This window comes from Pseudorca crassidens, chromosome 2, assembly GCF_039906515.1.
Source record: "Pseudorca crassidens isolate mPseCra1 chromosome 2, mPseCra1.hap1, whole genome shotgun sequence".
NCBI classification, from domain to species: domain Eukaryota; kingdom Metazoa; phylum Chordata; class Mammalia; order Artiodactyla; family Delphinidae; genus Pseudorca; species Pseudorca crassidens.
The window spans coordinates 108,912,010-108,931,055 of record NC_090297.1 but is presented as its reverse complement, the minus strand read 5'-3'; the positions used below and the strand labels follow the sequence as shown (position 1 = coordinate 108,931,055).

At 40.5% G+C, this 19,046-nt stretch overlaps 1 protein-coding gene and 1 pseudogene across 4 annotated transcripts in view; one reads left to right on the top strand and one right to left on the bottom strand.

The window, feature by feature from the left end:
* SNX27 (sorting nexin 27) overlaps positions 1-19,046 on the bottom strand; it is an 86,112-nt gene that overhangs the window by 32,239 nt on the left and 34,827 nt on the right. For all 4 annotated transcript variants that reach the window (XM_067727779.1, XM_067727777.1, XM_067727778.1 and 1 more), the window contains one exon: positions 820-1,012. In XM_067727779.1, coding sequence (XP_067583880.1) covers positions 820-1,012 — 193 coding nt within the window. The remainder of the gene's footprint in view (positions 1-819; positions 1,013-19,046) is intronic.
* LOC137211285 (protein FAM117A pseudogene) lies at positions 4,990-6,408 on the top strand (annotated as a pseudogene).

Below are 19,046 nucleotides of genomic sequence, written 5' to 3'. Positions count from 1 at the left end.
TAAAGCTCTCTAGCAAAGTTTAAAAAAAATTCAACTAGGTCAATTAGTTCTTCTACAAGGACACAGAATTATTAAATACCACATAAGACCATTATTCTGTTAAATTAGTATTTTAAAGAAAAGCCTATTGCATGCCTAGCAAATTATGTAACTATAACGTAGCAAAACAAGGTCTCTTCTCTGAGCCACAAACTGAACCATCTTATTCAGGAGATCTGTGTCATTTCTCCCTGCCTTTCTAGACAAACGTTTCAGCATCCACATCCAAAGACTCCTAATGTATTGTTTGGAGGTCCTGAGATAACAAATAAGTTTTAATATTTCTACCTATAACCTACTTAGAAAAAGGGAACATTAGCTTACCTACAACTCATCAAACCTATCCATGGACACGTGTAAGAGGAATAAGGAATTTTCAAGTAGGACATGCCAGTGAACCAAAATCACTTTCATAAAAATGTCTTAAATACTGCCCATCTAGTTCCCAAATCAATTTAGCATGTTGCTGAGTCTGTATATGTTTGCTGTGTGCAAAAATATAACCCTACAAATAAATAAAGGTCCTTAATGCATCAAAAATAATTATGCAGTTTTCTGTTGTTGTTAAGTGTTTGGCGAGTCAATAAAATAGGCTATTAATTGCTGTACTGAACATTTTACTCTTGGCTTCAAAGCTCAGATCATTCAACACCTAAGTCAAAAACCTGATTTACTTTCACTGTTGAGTTTCAGGAAACTTAGCTATGCAGTTTAGGAGCTGCAATATATACCTAGACCCTATTTTTACTCAAGATAGTAGAGTTTAATAGCCTGGCTTACCTTTTTCTAGATATTCTTCCAACCCCCGACGTCGGGCATCTAATTGCTGTTCTGATAAAGAGAATGGCCACTTCCCTGGAAGTCGGGGAAATGTAAAGTTGGCAAACTCTCTCTTCAGGTTCTGGTGTAGGATGGCAAACTCCCGGTACCGCTTAGAACACAACTGCCTCCCTGCCATGTAAACATTGTATACCTGGTGAGGGTGAAGAACAAAAAAAAGCCTACTTACTGCAAATTAAATCACAGAATCACCTACAGTCAGGCTCAGATTGATACCGGTTAGGTATATTCTGATACACACTTAACAGAGAATATATGTTCAAGGTCACTGTAAAACAAGATTTACTTTTAATAAAGATGCCTGAAATTATATGTACAAAAGAGGGCTACTGCCTTCAGGGGGCCCATGATCTTATTTTTGGTATTACAATTACCTCCAACACATTGTTTTAAATATCTTCAGAGGCAATTACCAGATTTTAAGGGTAGATTTTATTTTCAGAAAGTGAAAGATCATTCAAAGCCAATGTGGTAAGTAAAGTGAATGAACAAGCAGGCAAATTTGGAGAGAGATGTAAAAAATTAGAATTGATTATAAAGCAATGTGACTAATATTTGTGTGTGAACCACACTTCCAAAGACAAGATCTAAAACTGATGTAAGCAATAGTGACATTTTTGTTACCAAATAGATCATTTTTGCAAAAACTCCTTTCCTGAAGTCAGATATCCCTAGTTTTGTTCTTCTCCCTTCCATCATTAAAACAGGGTTAACAAAAAGTTGAAGAATAAATGTACTCTAAGGACCTCCTCATATAAACAGTTAATAATCCTCATAAAGAAATAGGTAGAGGGACTTCCCTGGTGGTCCAGTGGGTAAGACTCCGAGCTCCCAATGCAGGGGCCCTGGATTCAATCCCTGGTCGGGGAACTAGATCCTGCATGCATGCCACAACTAAGAGTTCACATGCCATGACTAAGAGTCCGCATGCCACAACTAAGGAGTCCGCACACCATAACTAAGAAGCCCACATGCCGCAACTATGAGCCTGTATGCCGCAACTTACAGATCCCGCATGCCACAACTTAAAAGATCCCGCATGCCACAACAAAGATCCCACGTGCCACAACTAAGACCCAGCACAGCCTAAATAAATAAATAAATATTTTAAAAATAAAAAAGAAATAGGTAGAGATTTCTGTCTACTGTTCACAGATGCATGCCAAACTTCTAGAACAGGGCCTGGCACACAGTAGGCACTCAGTAAATATTTGATGAAGAAATGAATGTATGTATGTGTAATTCTTAAATATGTGTCCTCATAAAGGAAAGTGGTGGGATGCATAATCCAAAAACATCAAATAATCTAAGTTACTTTGTATTCTCAGAACATATCAAATTATGCAGAGATGGGAAAATTAGCCCCAAATCACATTTACTGGCTTAGCAAAAATCATTCAAAAATTTAAATGTGCACAAAATAGGTCATCTACTCATGTAATCAAGACTTAGTCACTGAGCATAGAGAACAGACTGGTGGTTGCCAAGGGAGAGGGGGTTGCGGGAGGGATAGAGTGGGAGGTGGGTGTTAGCAGATGTAAGCTTTTATACACAGAATGGATAAACAACAAGGTCCTACTGTACAGCACAGAGAACTATATTCAATATCCTATGATAAACCATAATGGAAAAGAATACCAAAAAAAGTATATTTATGTATAACTGAATCACTTTGCTGTGCAGCAGTAATTAGCACAATACGGTAAATCAACGATACTTCAATTTAATAAATAAATCAATAAAGACTTAGTCACTGAGAATGTATACACCAAAGCCCTTCCTTCAATCTCAGGAAGAATCTTTTCCATGCTTCTGTGATTTAGGAAGTATAAATTAAATGCAACAATAATTTAAAAACTCCTCTCTCACAACTCTCCTCCTATGATCCCTCCCCTACTTGAAAGCAAAGCCTCTAACCACTATCAAATAGTGTCCAGGGATGAGTATGATCCTGATCAATGAGTTTTCTTCTTATAATTATCGCTCAAATTTATAACTGATTGTAATGAATCACACATATTACCAAGTATTCCTTCTTAAGTACAAAAGCATTAAAAGGAAAACAGTCTTCCCCTCAGACAAGACCACACATTCTCTTAAGGGCAGGCAGTCTCAAGAAAGTCTTATTCAGTCAACCTGGTCTTATATACTTACTTCTCAAACTAAACTTCCCAAATTTCTCAAGAACATCATCATTCCTTTGCTTAAAAAGCAAGTCTACAACCCTACTGGTGTTAAAAATCAGTCTGAGTTCCTCACACAAGGAAGGAAGGAAGGGAGTAAAGCTAGCTTAGTGGCATTGGTGAATTAGGTATTCCCCAATGTCTTTTTCCAGGGAAGAGTAGACTAGGTCTTTGGTAACACACAGAAAGACTATGACTGGATTTCCTCAATGATGATGACTTGAGTGATCGCAAGTCTAGAAAAACATTTCCTAGGGTAGAAAGAACCCTACAACTTGAGAGGCCTTTGTGACAATTTCAATCCTAAAATTTCAGTTTCTTATAAGGTGAGAAGAGTAACATCAAATAGCCTCTCACCACCCACCTCTTTCCACTTAAATGTGAAGTCAAAGGGAACAGAACTATAAATAGGATGCCTGACAGTTCAGTAATACTTTAATGCAGGTAGGAATGGCTTCCAAAAGAGCCAAACCGTTGTTGTTTTTTTAATAGACCTTTATTGGAGGATAACTGCTTCATAATACTGTTAGTTTCTGTTGTACAACAAAGTGAATCAGTCATATGCATACATATATCCCCATATCCCCTCCCTCTTGAGCCTCCCTCCCATCCTCCCTATCCCACATTTCTAGGTCATCTCAAAGCACTGAACTGATCTCCCTGTGCTATGCTGCTGCTTCCCATAACTATTTTACATTCAGTAGTGTATATATGTCGATGCTAATCTCACTTCGCCCCAGCTTCCCCCTCCACCCTGTGTCCTCAAGTCCATTCTCTATGTCTACATCTTTATTCCTGCCCTGTCACTAGGTTCATCAGTACCATTCTTTTTTTTTTGAATTCCATATATATATATATGTGTTAGCATATGGTATTTGTTTTTCTCTTTCTTACTTCACTCTGTATGAGACTCTAGGTCCATCCACCTCACTAAAAATAATTCAATTTCATTTCTTTTTATGGCTGAGTAATATTCCATTGTATATATATGCCATATCTTCTTTAACCATTCATCTGTCGATGGACATTTAGGTTGCTTCCATGTCCTGGCTATTATAAATAGTGCTGCAATGAACATTGTGGTACATGTCTCTTTTTGAATTATGGTTTTCTCAGGCTAAAACACTGATGAAAGAAATCAAAGATGACATAAACAGATGGAGAAATATACCATGTTCTTGGATTGGAAGAATCAATATTGTGAAAATGACTGTACTACCCAAATCAACCTACAGATTCAATGCAATCCCTATCAAACTACCAATGGCACTCTTCACAGAATTAGAACAAAAAATTTTACAATTCGTATGGAAACACAAACTGTTTGTAAGTTAACTGTGCTTATTAGCAAATGAGAAACATACAAAAAGAGATCACAACAGACTACTTTGTTCTTCACTTGCCCTTAAAATTAACCAAGATCCATTAGCATCCATTTCCCTGGTTTGGACACACTCATTTGCAAAGAAAATGACTGACTCCCTGCTGAATCAACTCATGAATGTCCATGATCCATGAGAAACGACCATAGTCTCATTACAAATGAAAATATCCGTCAAAAAATATATTCTCTGGACTTGAAGGAAGATTATCAAATAGGAACTAAAGATATACACAGGCTGACAGTGCTTCTAGAATTTTTCCACCTTAATGTAAACCCTCAGACTGGCTGGCTCATACATGGAATTAGATGATGTTTGTCAAGCTTGCGATAGCACGCTGAATTTAATGATCACTGGTCACTGTCTTCTCCAACTGACCATATCCTACAAAACTTCAAAAGTTAGAATATTCATACAGATGGGCAAGAGGCACATGAAAAGATGCTCAACATCACTAATTATTAGAGAAATGCAAATCAAAACTACAATGAGAGTGTGGGGCTCGCTGTGGGGCCGAGGCAGGCCAGCAGTCAGGCGGGCGGGCGATGGCGGGGGCCGCAGTGGGCGGCAGAGGCGGAGGTGCCTGGGGGCCAGGGCACGGAGGGGCAGGGGGCCTCCGGCGGGGCTGCTCTCCCCCAGCCCCCGCCGGCTTTCCCCGGGCTGGGCTGCAGCCGCTCAGGGCCACCGTCCCTTTCCAGCTGCAGCAGCCGCACCAGCGCCGGGACGGGAGTGGCCGCGCAGCCAGCGTCCCGTGTTCCGTGGCCCCAGAAAAGCCAGTGTGTAGGCCTTAGCCACCCCAGGTCCGGCGTACATTCTCCCTGGACACCATCCTCAGCTCCTACCTTCTGGGCCAGTGGCCACGAGATGCTGATGGGGCCTTCACCTGCTGTACCAATGACAAGGCCACCCAGACCCCCCTGTCCTGGCAAGAGCTTGAAGGTGAGCGGGCCAGCTCGTGTACACACAAGTGCTCAGCGTCCTGGGGCAGCACAGACCACCGAAAAGAGATTATCAAGTTGAAGCAACAGCTGCAGAGGACAAAGCTTAGCCGCAGCGGGAAAGAGAAGGAGCGGGGCTCCCCCTCCAAGCGGACCATGCTGTGCGGGGAGCACTGAGGGCGTCCCCTCCCAGCTTCCCCTCAGGGTCCTCTGTCCTGCGACTGAGCCCCTGCCTGCACCGGAGCCTGGAAGGGCTCAACCAAGAGCTGGAGGAGGTGTTTGTGAAAGAGCAGGGTGAGGAGGAGCTGCTGGGGATCCTTGAAATCCCTGACGGACACCGAGCCCCAGCTCCCCTCCAGAGCGGCAGCTGTGATCATCCCCTCCTCCTCCTGGAGCCTGGAAACCTTGCCAGCTCTCCCTCCATGCCCCTGGCATCCCCCCAGCCTTCTGGCCAGACTGGCCGTGAGGAACACCAGGGTGCAGCCGAGGAGCTGACGTCCATCCCCAGTGACAAAGCTTCCCCTCCAGGCCACCCAGCCTTCCTTGAAGAGGGCAGCCCATCTCCAGTCCTTGCCTTTGCCGCCTCCCCTCAGCCCAATCACAGCTACATCTTCAAACGGGAACCCCCGGAAGGCTGTGAGAGACTGCGGGTGTTTGAAGAGGCCACGTCCCCAGGTCCTGACCTGGCCTTCCTGACTTCCTGTCCTGACAAGAACAAAGTCCATTTCAACCCAACCGGCTCGGCTTTCTGCCCCGTCAGCTTGATGAAGCCCTTCTTCCCCAGCATGGGCTTCATCTTCCGTAACTGCCCCTCAAGCCCGGGGTCCCCCCTTCCCCCGGCCAGCCCCAGGCCACCGCCTCGGAAGGATCCAGAGGCCCCCCCAAGGCCTCCTCGCTGCCATTTGAGTCTTGGCAGCGCCCCCACCGTCAGAAGAGCCTGCGCTTTTCCAGAGCTCCCTGGTGGTCTGAGGGCCCCACTCCCACTTCACCATGGAGACCAGAGCCTTGGTGGCAGGCCCCTCCCGAGCTCCCCTGAGATGGGGGATGAAGGAGCCCTTCCCTCCTGGCCTTTGAGCACTTTCATTTATTGTGTCAAAGCCCTGGGTCCTCTTTCCGATGGACCCCTGCCCCTTCGAATGTGAGGGGACCTGCCTCCTCCACTAGAAACTGGGCAGCTCACAAGTCACACCCGTGTTCTTGTCACCCCCTCACTTGGTGGAAAACTCAACCAGAAGGTCTTGGGTCCCCCACCCCTGGGTGTGAGTCCGAAGGACAGTGTATGGGGCCCATGTCTTTATCATGGAGCAAGCTAGCCATGATTAAAGGAGAGGGGACACCACAGATTTCCTTACCTCTCCTCCCCAGACACAGATGAGGAGACCCGAATAGATTCCCCGATCCTCTCAGTCCCATCCCCCTACCTCCCTCTCATTGGAGGAGCTGACCAAAGCAGCTCGAAAGGGCCATAACACTTGACCAATCCAGCTGCTGGCAGAGGGGGAACCAAGCGTTTTCCTAAGTGGCATTTTCATCTCGCTTTCACCCTAAGATTGTCTTAAGCAGCAGCCCAGCCTGCCCAGCCCCAGGTGGGTAGTAGGGGAGAGGGAGAACTGGCATTCCTCCGGGTGGCAAGTGGTGACTCTCCACCCTCCACCTGCCCCAGGACTGGGCTGGGTTAGAAAAATGCCTATTTTTCTTGTATCGATGTAGAAACTCTATTTTCTCCCAAAGACACTATTTTTGCAGCTGTTTGAAGTCTGTATATTTTCCATACTGCAGAGCTTACACAAAATCGAAGAAGAATGTTAATGTTCAAGTTTTATTATCCTGTGTTTAGAAGTTGTGTTTTTTTGTTTGTTTTTTGCAGATCTTGGTGTTAATAGACCAAATAAATAAGTATTCCCAGGGGAAAAAAAAAAAACTACAATGAGGTATCACCTCATGCCAGTCAGAATGGCTATCATCAAAAAATCTAGAAACAATAAATGCTGGAAAGGGTGTGGTGAAAAGGGAACCCTCCTGCACTGTCGGTGAGAATGTAAATTGATACAGCCACTATGGAGAACAGTATGGAGGTTCCTTAAAAAACTACAAATAGAACTACCATATGACCCAGCAATCCCACTACTGGACATATACCCAGAGAAAACCATAATTCAAAAAGAGACATGTACCACAATGTTCACTGCAGCACTATTTACAATAGCCAGGACATGGAAGCAACCTAAATGTCCATCGACAGATGAATGGATAAAGAAGATGTGGCACATATATACAATGTAATATTACTTAGCCATAAAAAGAAACGAAATTGAGTTATTTGTAGTGAGGTGGATGGACCCAGAGTCTGTCATACAGAGTGAAGTAAGTCAGAAAGAGAAAAGCAAATACCATATTCTAACACATATATATGGAATCTAAAAAAAAAAAAAAAAAGGTACTGATGAACCTAGTTGCAGGGCAGGAATAAAGATGTAGACACAGAAAATGGACTTGAGGACACAGGGTGGGAGGGGGAAGCTGGGGCGCAGTGAGATTAGCATCAACATTTATACACTACCAAATGTAAAACAGTTATGGGAAGCAGCAGCATAGCACAGGGAGATCAGCTCGGTGATTTGCGATGACCTAGAAGGGTGGGATAGGGAAGATGGGAGGGAGGCTCAAGAGGGAGGGCATATGGGGACATATGTATGCATATGGCTGATTCACTTTGGTGTGCAACAGAAACTAACACAGTATTGTGAAGTAATTATACTCCAATAAAGAGCTCTTAAAAAAAAAAGTTAGAATGTTCAGATTGCAAAGCCAGCTTCCAAGGGTAACAAGTTACAGCCCTCCTGAGATACTCTTTGCTGAGTTAGACCCCAATAAGGGAAAAGGAATGAATTACGAGTGGGCAAAGTGTACAACTTATCTCTGATCAGTGATCTAATTTTGTCTCTCTGGATTCTGCAAGTCAAAGTTTCAAACTTCAGCTTTGAAATAATTTCCAAATTTCTCAATATGTAAATGTTGAAAATCCACACCATGCCATTTCTCTCTTTATCCTCATGAATTAATTCTATGGAATGAATGCCAGAAGACAGTAACTGATAAATTCTCACAATAGCACAAACCACTGAAGGGAAAGCAATTCTAGTAATATCTGGGCTCTGTATTCAATAGCAAAACCCAAAATTCCAGATATCAGAGATCTTTATTTTGTTGCTTCCTTAATTCCCACCTACAGATTTCTTAAGGCTTTTAAATGGTAACATCTCATTCTATGTAGGATCTGAATATTAAAATGTTCTCACTTTCTCAAACCTCTAGTAACCAACAGGAATTGTGCTACTAAACACACAGAAGAGACTCTCCTTATACAATGCAAAAGTGATTAGAAGAAAAGAATGATGACAATTTGGCCATGACAACATCACCCAAGTTCTGCTTACATATGTCAAATAGACCCTGATCTAGTCCATGCTATTGATCTGAATGAATCTTCAATGTACATTATGATCAACAAATTGTTTCCAATGCTCCCTTGCCATTTAATCTTGTTTTTAGCTGAAAATTCATCTTCAAAGGACACATTATTTGCTATTCATAAGCTGCTTATAATAGCAAAAGGAGATACAGCACTCTTAGCTGATTTCTGGGTGAAAGGTGTGAGATCCTTAACTAAGGGATTCTTCCCAAATACTGAAGTATTTAGGCTTCTTCTTGGAAAGAAAAAAGCAAAAGGAAACAACATGATCCTAAAGAACTTAGGTTTAGTGTGTATGTGTGTGTGTGTGTGTGTGTGTGTGTGTGTATGTGTTTTCCCTAATGTAGGTCATAAATGGTATCTATTTTCTTTATTTGGACCTCAGCTGTACAGAACTGGATTAATCACAATCCTTGGTTCATAACACAGTCTCATTTTGGCAAACTCTTTGTTTGGATATTTAATTTGGTTATTTTTATTTTACTTTTATTTTTTTGACCATGCCATACATCATGTGGGATCTTAGTTCCCCAACCAGGGATTGAACCTGTGCCACCTACAGTGGAAGCGCAGAGTCTTAACCACTGGACCACCACGGAAGTCCCTATTTAGTTATTTTTAACATTGTGAAAAGCAAACTAAAAGCTAAGACCTTGACAAAAACATTTCTAACCATATAGTCTCTGCCTCCTTCACCCTATCTCCCTGTTTCTCTAACTCCCAAAATTATTATGCTCAACCATGTTTCGTTATTCCCTTGTTTTTCTTTTTATAGTTTTTTCCTGCATTTATATGTAATCCTTATATTTTTTATTTTAATTTTTGAAGGGTATTTTAGTTTTATGAAAAGGCTATCATGCAGAATGAGACCTTTTGGGACTTATTTTTTCACTTAGTCTCATCCACAACGTTATATATCTTTGTTGTTTATTCTGTTGTATACGACACTTCGTTGTTTCGCTTTTCAAAAATCTGTTCTTTTGATGGGTATTCAGGTTGTTTCTGGGTTTTACTACTTCTTAGTTTTGGCTATTATGAACAATGCTGCTATGAACATTTGTGCATATGTCCCCTATAGTACATATATAAGAGATTCTCCTGGGTATACCCTAGAAGAGGAACTGCAGAGTTATAAGGTATGTGAATATTCAACCTAAGGAGATAATGCCAAACTGTAAGCTAAAGCAGTTACATCAATTTTTACTCCTTTCAGTAATAATATAAAAAGATCCTCTTAATTTTTACCAGTGGAATGGGTATGAAAAGATTTCTCACTATGGTCCTAATTTACATTTCCATGATTAGTAATGATGCTGATCATCACCTCTCCATATATTTATTGGCCAGCTACCCAGGGATCCAGCCCCACCTACCAGTGGGTCAATATCAACTCTGGGAAACCCTGGGCCCCACAGCCAGCGAAGTCAGGAACTGGCCCCACTCACCAGCAGGTTGACACCAGCCCCAGAACCTTCCCAGGACATGGCCCCACCCACCAGTCACTGGCAACTTCTGCACTAGGCAAGGCCTGGCAACCAACCTGATCAGGGGCCACCCATGCTTACCAAGGCACCCACAGTAGTCAGCCTGACACAACAGAAGGGCCCATGCAGCCCACATAGATGGCACCCCTAAAGCATAGAGGTCTGGTGACCAGAGGGGAGTATGCTGCTGGCCCATAGGCATTTCCTACATAAGGCCACTTCTCCACGATCAGGAAACATACCAACCTACCAAATACATAGAAATAAGAACACAGAATTTGGCAAAATGAGGCGATAGAGGAATATGTTCCAAACAAAGAAACAAGACAAAACCCTAGAAGAAGAACTAAGTGAAATGGAGATAAGCAATTTATGCAATAGAGTTCAAGGTAATGATCATAAAAATGTTCAAAGAACTTTGGAGAAGACTGGATGAACACAGTGAGAAGTTAGAAGTTTCTAACAAAGAGTTAGAAAATATAAAGAAGAACCAAGCCGAGATGAAAAATACAATATCTAAAATTAAAAATACACTAGAAGGATTCAACAGGAGATTAGATGATACAGAGGAATGGATCAGAAAACTGGAAGACAGAGTGGAGGAAATCACTCAAGCTGAACAGAAAAAAGGACAAATAATTTTCAAAAATGAGGACAGTTTAAGACACCTCTAGGACAACATCAAGCTTATAACATTCACGTAACAGGGGTCCCAGAAGGAGAAGAGAGAGAAAAAGGTGCAGAGAACGTATTAGAAGACATAATAGCTAAAAACTTCCCTAACTTGGGAAAGAAAGCAGACATCCATATCCAGGAAGCACAGAGAGTCCCAAACAAGATCAACCCAAAGAGGACCACACCAAGACACATTGTAATTAAAATAGCAAAAATTAAAGATAAAGAGAGAATATTAAAAGCAGCAAGGGAAAAGCAACTAGTTATGCACAAGGGAACTCCCATAAGGCTATCAGTTGACTTTTCAGCAGAAACTCTGCAGGCCAGAAGGGAGTGGCACAATATATTTACAGTGATGAAAAGAAAAAACCTGCAACCAAGAATACTCTACCTGGCAAATTATTCAATAATTTGAATAATTATTCAAATCATTCAGATTTGAAGGAGAAATCAAAAGTTTTACAGACAGGAAAAAACTGAAAGAGTTTAGCACCATGAAACCAACTTTACAAGAAATGTTAAAGGGATGTCTCTATGCAGAAAAGACCACAACTAGAAAGAAGAAATTATGAAAGGAAAAATCTCGTTGGTAAAGGCAAACATACAATGAAGGTAGTTGATCAGCTACTTATAAAGATAGTAGGAAGGTTAAAAGACAAAAGTATCATAATCATCAATATCACAATAAGCAGTTAATGGATACACACACCAAAAAAGGATGTACAAGATGATGTTAAAAACAGTAAACATGGGCTTCCCTGGTGGCGCAGTGGTTGGGAGTCCGTCTGCCGATGCAGGGGACGCGGGTTCGTGCCCCAGTCCGGGAGGATCCCACATGCTGCGGAGTGGCTGGGCCCGTGAGCCACGGCCGCTGAGCCTGCGCGTCCGGAGCCTGTGCTCCGCAATGGGAGAGGCCACAACGGTGAGAGGCCCACGTACCGCAAAAAAAAAAACCAGTAAATGTGGCGAGGAGTAAAAACGCAGGATTGTTAAAATGCATTCGAAATTAAGAGATCAGCAACTTAAAATAATCATATAAATAGATGGACAGATAGATTGCTATATATATACTTCATGGTAATCACAAACCAAAAGTCTATAAAAGATATACACACAAAGAAGAGAAAGGAATCCAAACATAACACTAGGGATATGGAAAGAGAGCCAAAAAAAAAAAAGAAGAAAAGAACAATAAGAGCCATAAAAGCAACCCCAAAACAATAAAATGGCAATAAGTACAAACCTATCAATAATTACTTCAAATGTAAATGGGCTAAATGCTCCAATCAAAAGACATATGGGCTTCCCTGGTGGCGCAGTGGTTGAGAGTCCGCCTGCCGACGCAGGGGACACGGGTTTGTGCTCCGGTCCGGGAAGATCCCACGTGCCGCGGAGCGGCTGGGCCCGTCAGCCATGGCTGCTGAGCCTGGGCGTCCGGAGCCTGTGCTCCACAACGGGAGAGGCCACAACAGTGAGAGGCCCGCATACAGCAAAAAAAAAAAAAAAAAAAAAAAGACATAGAGTTGGGCTTCCCTGGTGGCGCAGTGGTTGAGGGTCCACCTGCTGATGCAGGAGACGCAGGTTCGTGCCCCGGTCCGGGAGGATCCCACATGCTGCGGAGCTGCTGGGCCTGTGAGCCATGGACGCTGAGCCTGCGCGTCCGGAGCCTGTGCTCCGCAACAGGAGAGCACACAACAGTGAGAGGCCCACGTACCGCAAAAAAAAAAAAAAAAAAAAAAAAGACATAGAGTTGCTGAATGGATACAAAAACAAGAACCATATATATGTTGCCTAAAAGAGACTTACTTCAGATATAAAGACACACACAGGCAGAAAGTGAGGGAATAGAAAAAGGTACTCCATGCAAATGAAAATGTAAAGAAAGCCAGAATAGCAATACTTATATCAGACCAAATAGACTATAAAACAAGGACTGTAATAAGAGATAAAGAAGGACATTACATAACGATCAATGAATAAATCCAAGAAGAAGATATAACAACTGTAAATATATATGCACCCAACATAGGAGCACTGAATACATAAAGCAAACATTAACAGACACAGAGGAGGAGAAACTGACAGTAACACAATGACAGTAGGGGACTTTAACACCCCACCTACAACAATGGACAGATGATCCAAACAGAAGATCAATAACAGAACACTAGCCTTAAATGACCCATTAGATTAGATAGACTTAACAGATATATATATAGAACATTCCATCCAAAAGCAGCAAATTGCTCATTCTTTTCAAATGCACATGGAACATTCTCCAGAATAGATAACATGTTAGGTCACAAAACAAGTCTCAGTAAATTTAAAACTGAAACCATATCAAGCATCTTTTCTGACCACAATGCTATGAGACTAGAAATGAACTACAAGAAAAACCTGCAAAAAACACAAACACATGGAGGCTAAACAATGTGCTACTCAACACCCAATGGGTCACTGAAGAAATCAAAGAAATTTAAAAATACCTGGAGACAAATGAAAATGAAAACACAACGATCCAAAATCTATGTGACACAGGAAAAGCAGTTCTAAGAGCAAAGTTTATAGCGATACAAGTCTACCACAGGAGAAAAGAAATATCTCAAATAAACAAGCTAATTTTACACCTAAAGTAACTAGAAAAAGAGCAAACAAAACAAAGTTAGTAGAAGAAATCATACAGATCAGAGCAGAAATAAATGAAATAGAGACTAAATAACAACAATGACAACAACAAAACAATAGAAAAAATTGACGAAACTAAGAGTGGTTCCTTGGTGTGACATTTTTAAAGTACTGAAAGAAAACACCATCACCCCAGAATATTATGCCCTGTAAAAATATCTTTAAAACATAAGGGTGGACCAGAGGGCAGAGAATAGAAGCAAGAAGAACTACAATCCTGCAGCCTGTGGAACAAAAACCACATTCACAGAAAGATAGACAAGATGAAAAGGCAGAGGGCTATGTATCAGATTAAGGAAAAAGATAAAACCCCAGAAAAACAATTAAATGAAGTGGAGATAGGCAACCTTCCAGAAAAAGAATTCAGAATATGATAGTGAAAATGATCCAGGACCTCAGAAAAAGAATGGAGGCAAAAATCGAGAAGATGCAAGAAATGTTTAACAAAGACTTAGAAGAAGTAAAGAACAAACAAACAGAGATGAACGATACAATAACTGAAATGAAAACTACACTAGAAGGAATCAATAGCAGAATAACTGAGGCAGAAGCATGGATAAGTGACCTAGAAGACAGAATGGTGGAATTCACTGCTGCAGAACAGAATAAAGAAAAAAGAATGAAAAGCAATGAAGACAGCCTAAGAGACCTCTGGGACAACATTAAACGCAACAACATTTGCATTATAGGGGTCCCAGAAGAAGAAGGGAGAGAGAAAGGACCAGAGAAAATATTTGAAGTGATTATAATCGAAAACTTCCTTAACATGGGAAAGGAAATAGCCAGCCAAGTTCAGGAAGCGCAGAGTCCCATACAGGATAAACCCAAGGAGAAACATGCTGACACATAGTAATCAAACTGGCAAAAATTAAAGACAAAGAAAAATTATTGAAAGCAGCAAGGGAAAAATGACATATAACATACAAGGGAACTCCCATAAGGTTAACAGCTGATTTCTCAGCAGAAACTCTACAAGCCAGAAGGGAGTGGCATGATATACTTAACGTGATGAAAAGGAAGAACCTACAACCAAGATTACTCTACCCGGCAAGGATCTCATTCAGATTCGCTGGAGAAATCAAAAGCTTTACAGAGAAGTGAGAGCTAAGAGAATTCAGCACCACCAAACCAGCTCTACAACAAATGCTAAAGGAACTTCTCTAAGTGAGAAACATAAGAGAAGAAAAGGACCTACAAAAACAAACCCAAAACAATTAAGACAATGGTCACAGGAATATACATATCGATAATTACCTTAAACGTGAATGGATTAAATGCTCCAACCAAAAGACACAGGCTTGCTGAATGGATACAAAAATAAGACCCATATATATGCTGTCTACAAGAGACCCACATCAGACGTAGGGACACATACAGACTGAAAGTGACAGGATGGAAAAAGATATTCCATGCAAATGGAAATCAAAAGAAAGCTGGAGTAACAATATTCATATCAGATAAAATACACTTTAAAATAAAGAATGTTACAAGAGACAAGGACGGACAGTACATAATGATCAAGGGATCAATTCAAGAAGAAGATATAACAATTATAAATATATATGCACCCAACACAGGAGCACCTCAATCCATACGGCAACTGCTAACAGCTCTAAAAGAGGAAATCGACAGTAACACAATAATAGTGGGGGACTTTAACACCTCATTTACACCAATGGACAGATCATCCAAAATGAAAATAAATAAGGAAACAGAAGCTTTAAATGACACAATAGACCGACAGATTTAATTGATATTTTTAGGACATTCCATCCAAAAACGGCAGATTATACTTTCTTCTCAAGTGCGCATGGAACATTCTCCAGGAGAGATCACATCTTGGGTCACAAATCAAGCCTCAGTAAGTTTACGAAAACTAAAATCATATCAAGCATCTTTTTGACCACAATGCTATGAGATTAGAAATGAATTACAGGGAAAAAAAGTAAAAAACACAAACACATGAAGGCTAAACAATACGTTACTAAATAACCAAGAGATCACTGAAGAAATCAAAGAGAAAATCAAAAAATACCTAGAGACAAATGACAATTAAAACACAATGATCCAAAACCTATGGGATACAGCAAAAGCAGTTCTAAGAGGGAAGTTTATAGCTATACAAGCCTACATCAAGAAACAGGAAAAATCTCAAATAAACAATCTAACCTTACACCTAAAGGAACTAGAGAAAGAAGAAAAAACAAAACCCAAAGTTAGCAGTAGGAAAGAAATCATAAAGATCAGAGCAAAAATAAATGAAATAGAAACAAATAAAACAATAACAAAGATCAATAAAACTAAAAGCTGATTCTTTAAGAAGATAAACAAAATTGATAAACCACTAGCCAGACTCATCAAGAAAAAGAGGGAGAGGACTCAAATCAATAAAATTAGAAATGAAAAAGGAGAAGTTACAAGAGACACCACAGAAATCCAGAACATCCTAAGAGACTACTACAAGCAACTCTACGCCAATAAAATGGACAACCTGGAAGAAATGGACAAATTCTTAGAAAGGTATAACCTTCCAAGACTAAAGCAGGAAGAAATAGAAAATATGAACAGACCAATCACAAGTAATGAAATTGAAACTGTGATTAAAAATTTTCCAACAAACAAAAGTCCAGGACCAGACAGCTTTCCAGGTGAATTCTATTAAACATTTAGAGAAAAGCTAATACCCATCCTTCTCAAACTCTTCCAAAAAATTGCAGAGGAAGGAACACTCCCAAACTCATTCTATGAGACCACCATCACCCTGATACCAAAACCAGGCAAAGATACTACAAAAAAAGAAAATTACAGACCAATATCACTGATGAATATAGATGCAAAAATCCTCAACAAAATACTAGCAAAGAGAATCCAATAACACATTAAAAGGATCATACACCATGATCAAGTGGGATTTATCCCAGGGATGCAAGGATTCTTCAATATACACAAATCAATCAATGTGATACAGCATATTAACAAAGTGAAAAGTAAAAACCATATGATCATCTCAATAGATGCAAAAAAAGCTTTTGACAAAATTCAACACCCATTTATGATAACTCTTCAGAAAGTGGGCATAGAGAGAACCTACCTCAACATAATAAAGGCCATATACGACAAACCACAGCAAACATCGTTGTCAATGGTGAAAAACTGAAAGCATTTCCTCTAAAATCAGGAAGAAAACAAGGATGTCCACTCTCACCACTATTATTCAATATAGTTTTGGAAGTCCTAGCCACAGCAATCAGAGAAGAAAAAGAAATAAAAGGAATACAAATTGGAAAAGAAGAAGTAAAACTGTCACTGTTTGCAGATGACATGATACTGTACATAGAGAATCCTAAAGATGCCACCAGAAAACTACTAGAGCTAATCAATTAATTTGGTAAAGTTGCAGGATACAAAATTAATGCACAGAAATCTCTTGCATTCCTATACACTAATGATGAAAAAGCCAAAAGAGAAATTTAGGAAACACTCCCATTTACCATTGCAACAAAAAGAATAAAATACCTAGGAATAAACCTACCAAGGGAGACAAAAGACCTGTATGCAGAGAACTATAAGACAGTGATGAAAGAAATTAAAGATGATACCAACAGATGAAGAGATATACCATGTTCTTGGACTGGAAGAATCAATATTGAGAAAATGACTATACTACCCAAAGCAATCTACAGATTCAATGCAATCCCTATCAAATTACCAATGGCATTTTTTACGGAACTAGAACAAAAAATCTTAAAATTTGTATGGAGACACAAAAGACCCAGAACAGCCAAAGCAGTCTTGAGGGAAAAAAACGGAGCTGGAGGAATTCAACTCCCTGACTTCAGACTATACTACAAAGCTACAGTAATCAAGACAATATGGTACTGGCACAAAAAACAGAAACACAGATCAATGGAACAAGATAGAAAGCCCAGAGATAAACCCATGCACCTATGGTCAACTAATCTATGACAAAGGAGGCAAGGATATACAATGGAGAAAAGACATTCCCTTCAATAAGTGGTGCTGGGAAAACTGGACAGGTACATGTAAAAGAATGAAATTAGAACACTCCCTAACACCATACACGAAAATAAACTCAAAATGGATGAGAGACCTAAACATAAGACCGGACACTATAAAACTCTTCGAGGAAAACATAGGAAGAACACTCTTTGACATAACTCACAGCAAGATCTTTTTTGATCCACCTCCTAGAGTAATGGAGATAAAAACAAAAATAAACAAATGGGACCTAATGAAACTTCAAAGCTTTTGCACAGCAAAGGAAACCATAGGGTTTCCCTGGTGGCGCAGTGGTTGAGAATCTGCCTGCCAATGCAGGGGACACGGGTTCCAGCCCTGGTCTGGGAAGACCCCACATGCCACGGAGTAACTAGGCCCGTGAGCCACAGTTAATGAGCCTGCGCATCTGGAGCCTGTGCTCCACAACAAGAGAGGCCTCGACAGTGAGAGGCCTGCGCACCACCATGAAGAGTGGCCCCCACTTGCTGCAACTAGAGAAAGCCCTCACACAGAAACGAAGACCCAACACAGCCATAAATAAATAAATAAATTTTTTTTTAAAAAAGGAAACCATTAACAAGACGAAAAGACAACCCTCAGAATGGGAGAAAATATTTGCAAATGAATCGACAAAGGATTAATCTCCAAAATATATAAACAGCTCATGCAGCTCAATATTAAAAAAACAAACAACCCAATCCAAAAACGGGCAGAAGACCTAAATAGACATTTCTCCAAAGAAGACATACAGATAGCCAAGAAGCAAATGAAAAGCTCCTCAACATCACTAATTATTAGAGAAATGCAAATCAAAACTACAATGAGGTATCACCTCACACCAGTTAGAATGGGCATCATCAGAAAATCTACAAACAATAAATGCTGGAAAAGGTGTGGAGAAAAGGGAACCCTCTTGCACTGTTGGTGGGAATGTAAATTGATACAGTCACTATGGAGAACAGCATGGAGGTTCCTTAAAAAACTAAAAATAGAATTACCATATGACCCAGCAATCCCACTACTAGGCATATACCCATAGAAAACCATAATTCAAAAAGACACATGCACCCCAATGTTCACTGCAGCACTGTTTAAAATAGCCAGGTCATGGAAGCAACCTAAATGCCCATTGACAGACGAATGGATAAAAAAGATGTGGTACATATATACAATGGAATATTACTCAGCTCTAAAAAGGAACGATATTGGGTCATTTGTTGAGACGTGGATGGATCTAGAGACTGTCATACAGAGTGAAGTAAGTCAGAAAGAAAAAAACAAATATCGTATATTAACGCATGTATGTGGAACCTAGAAAAATGGTACAG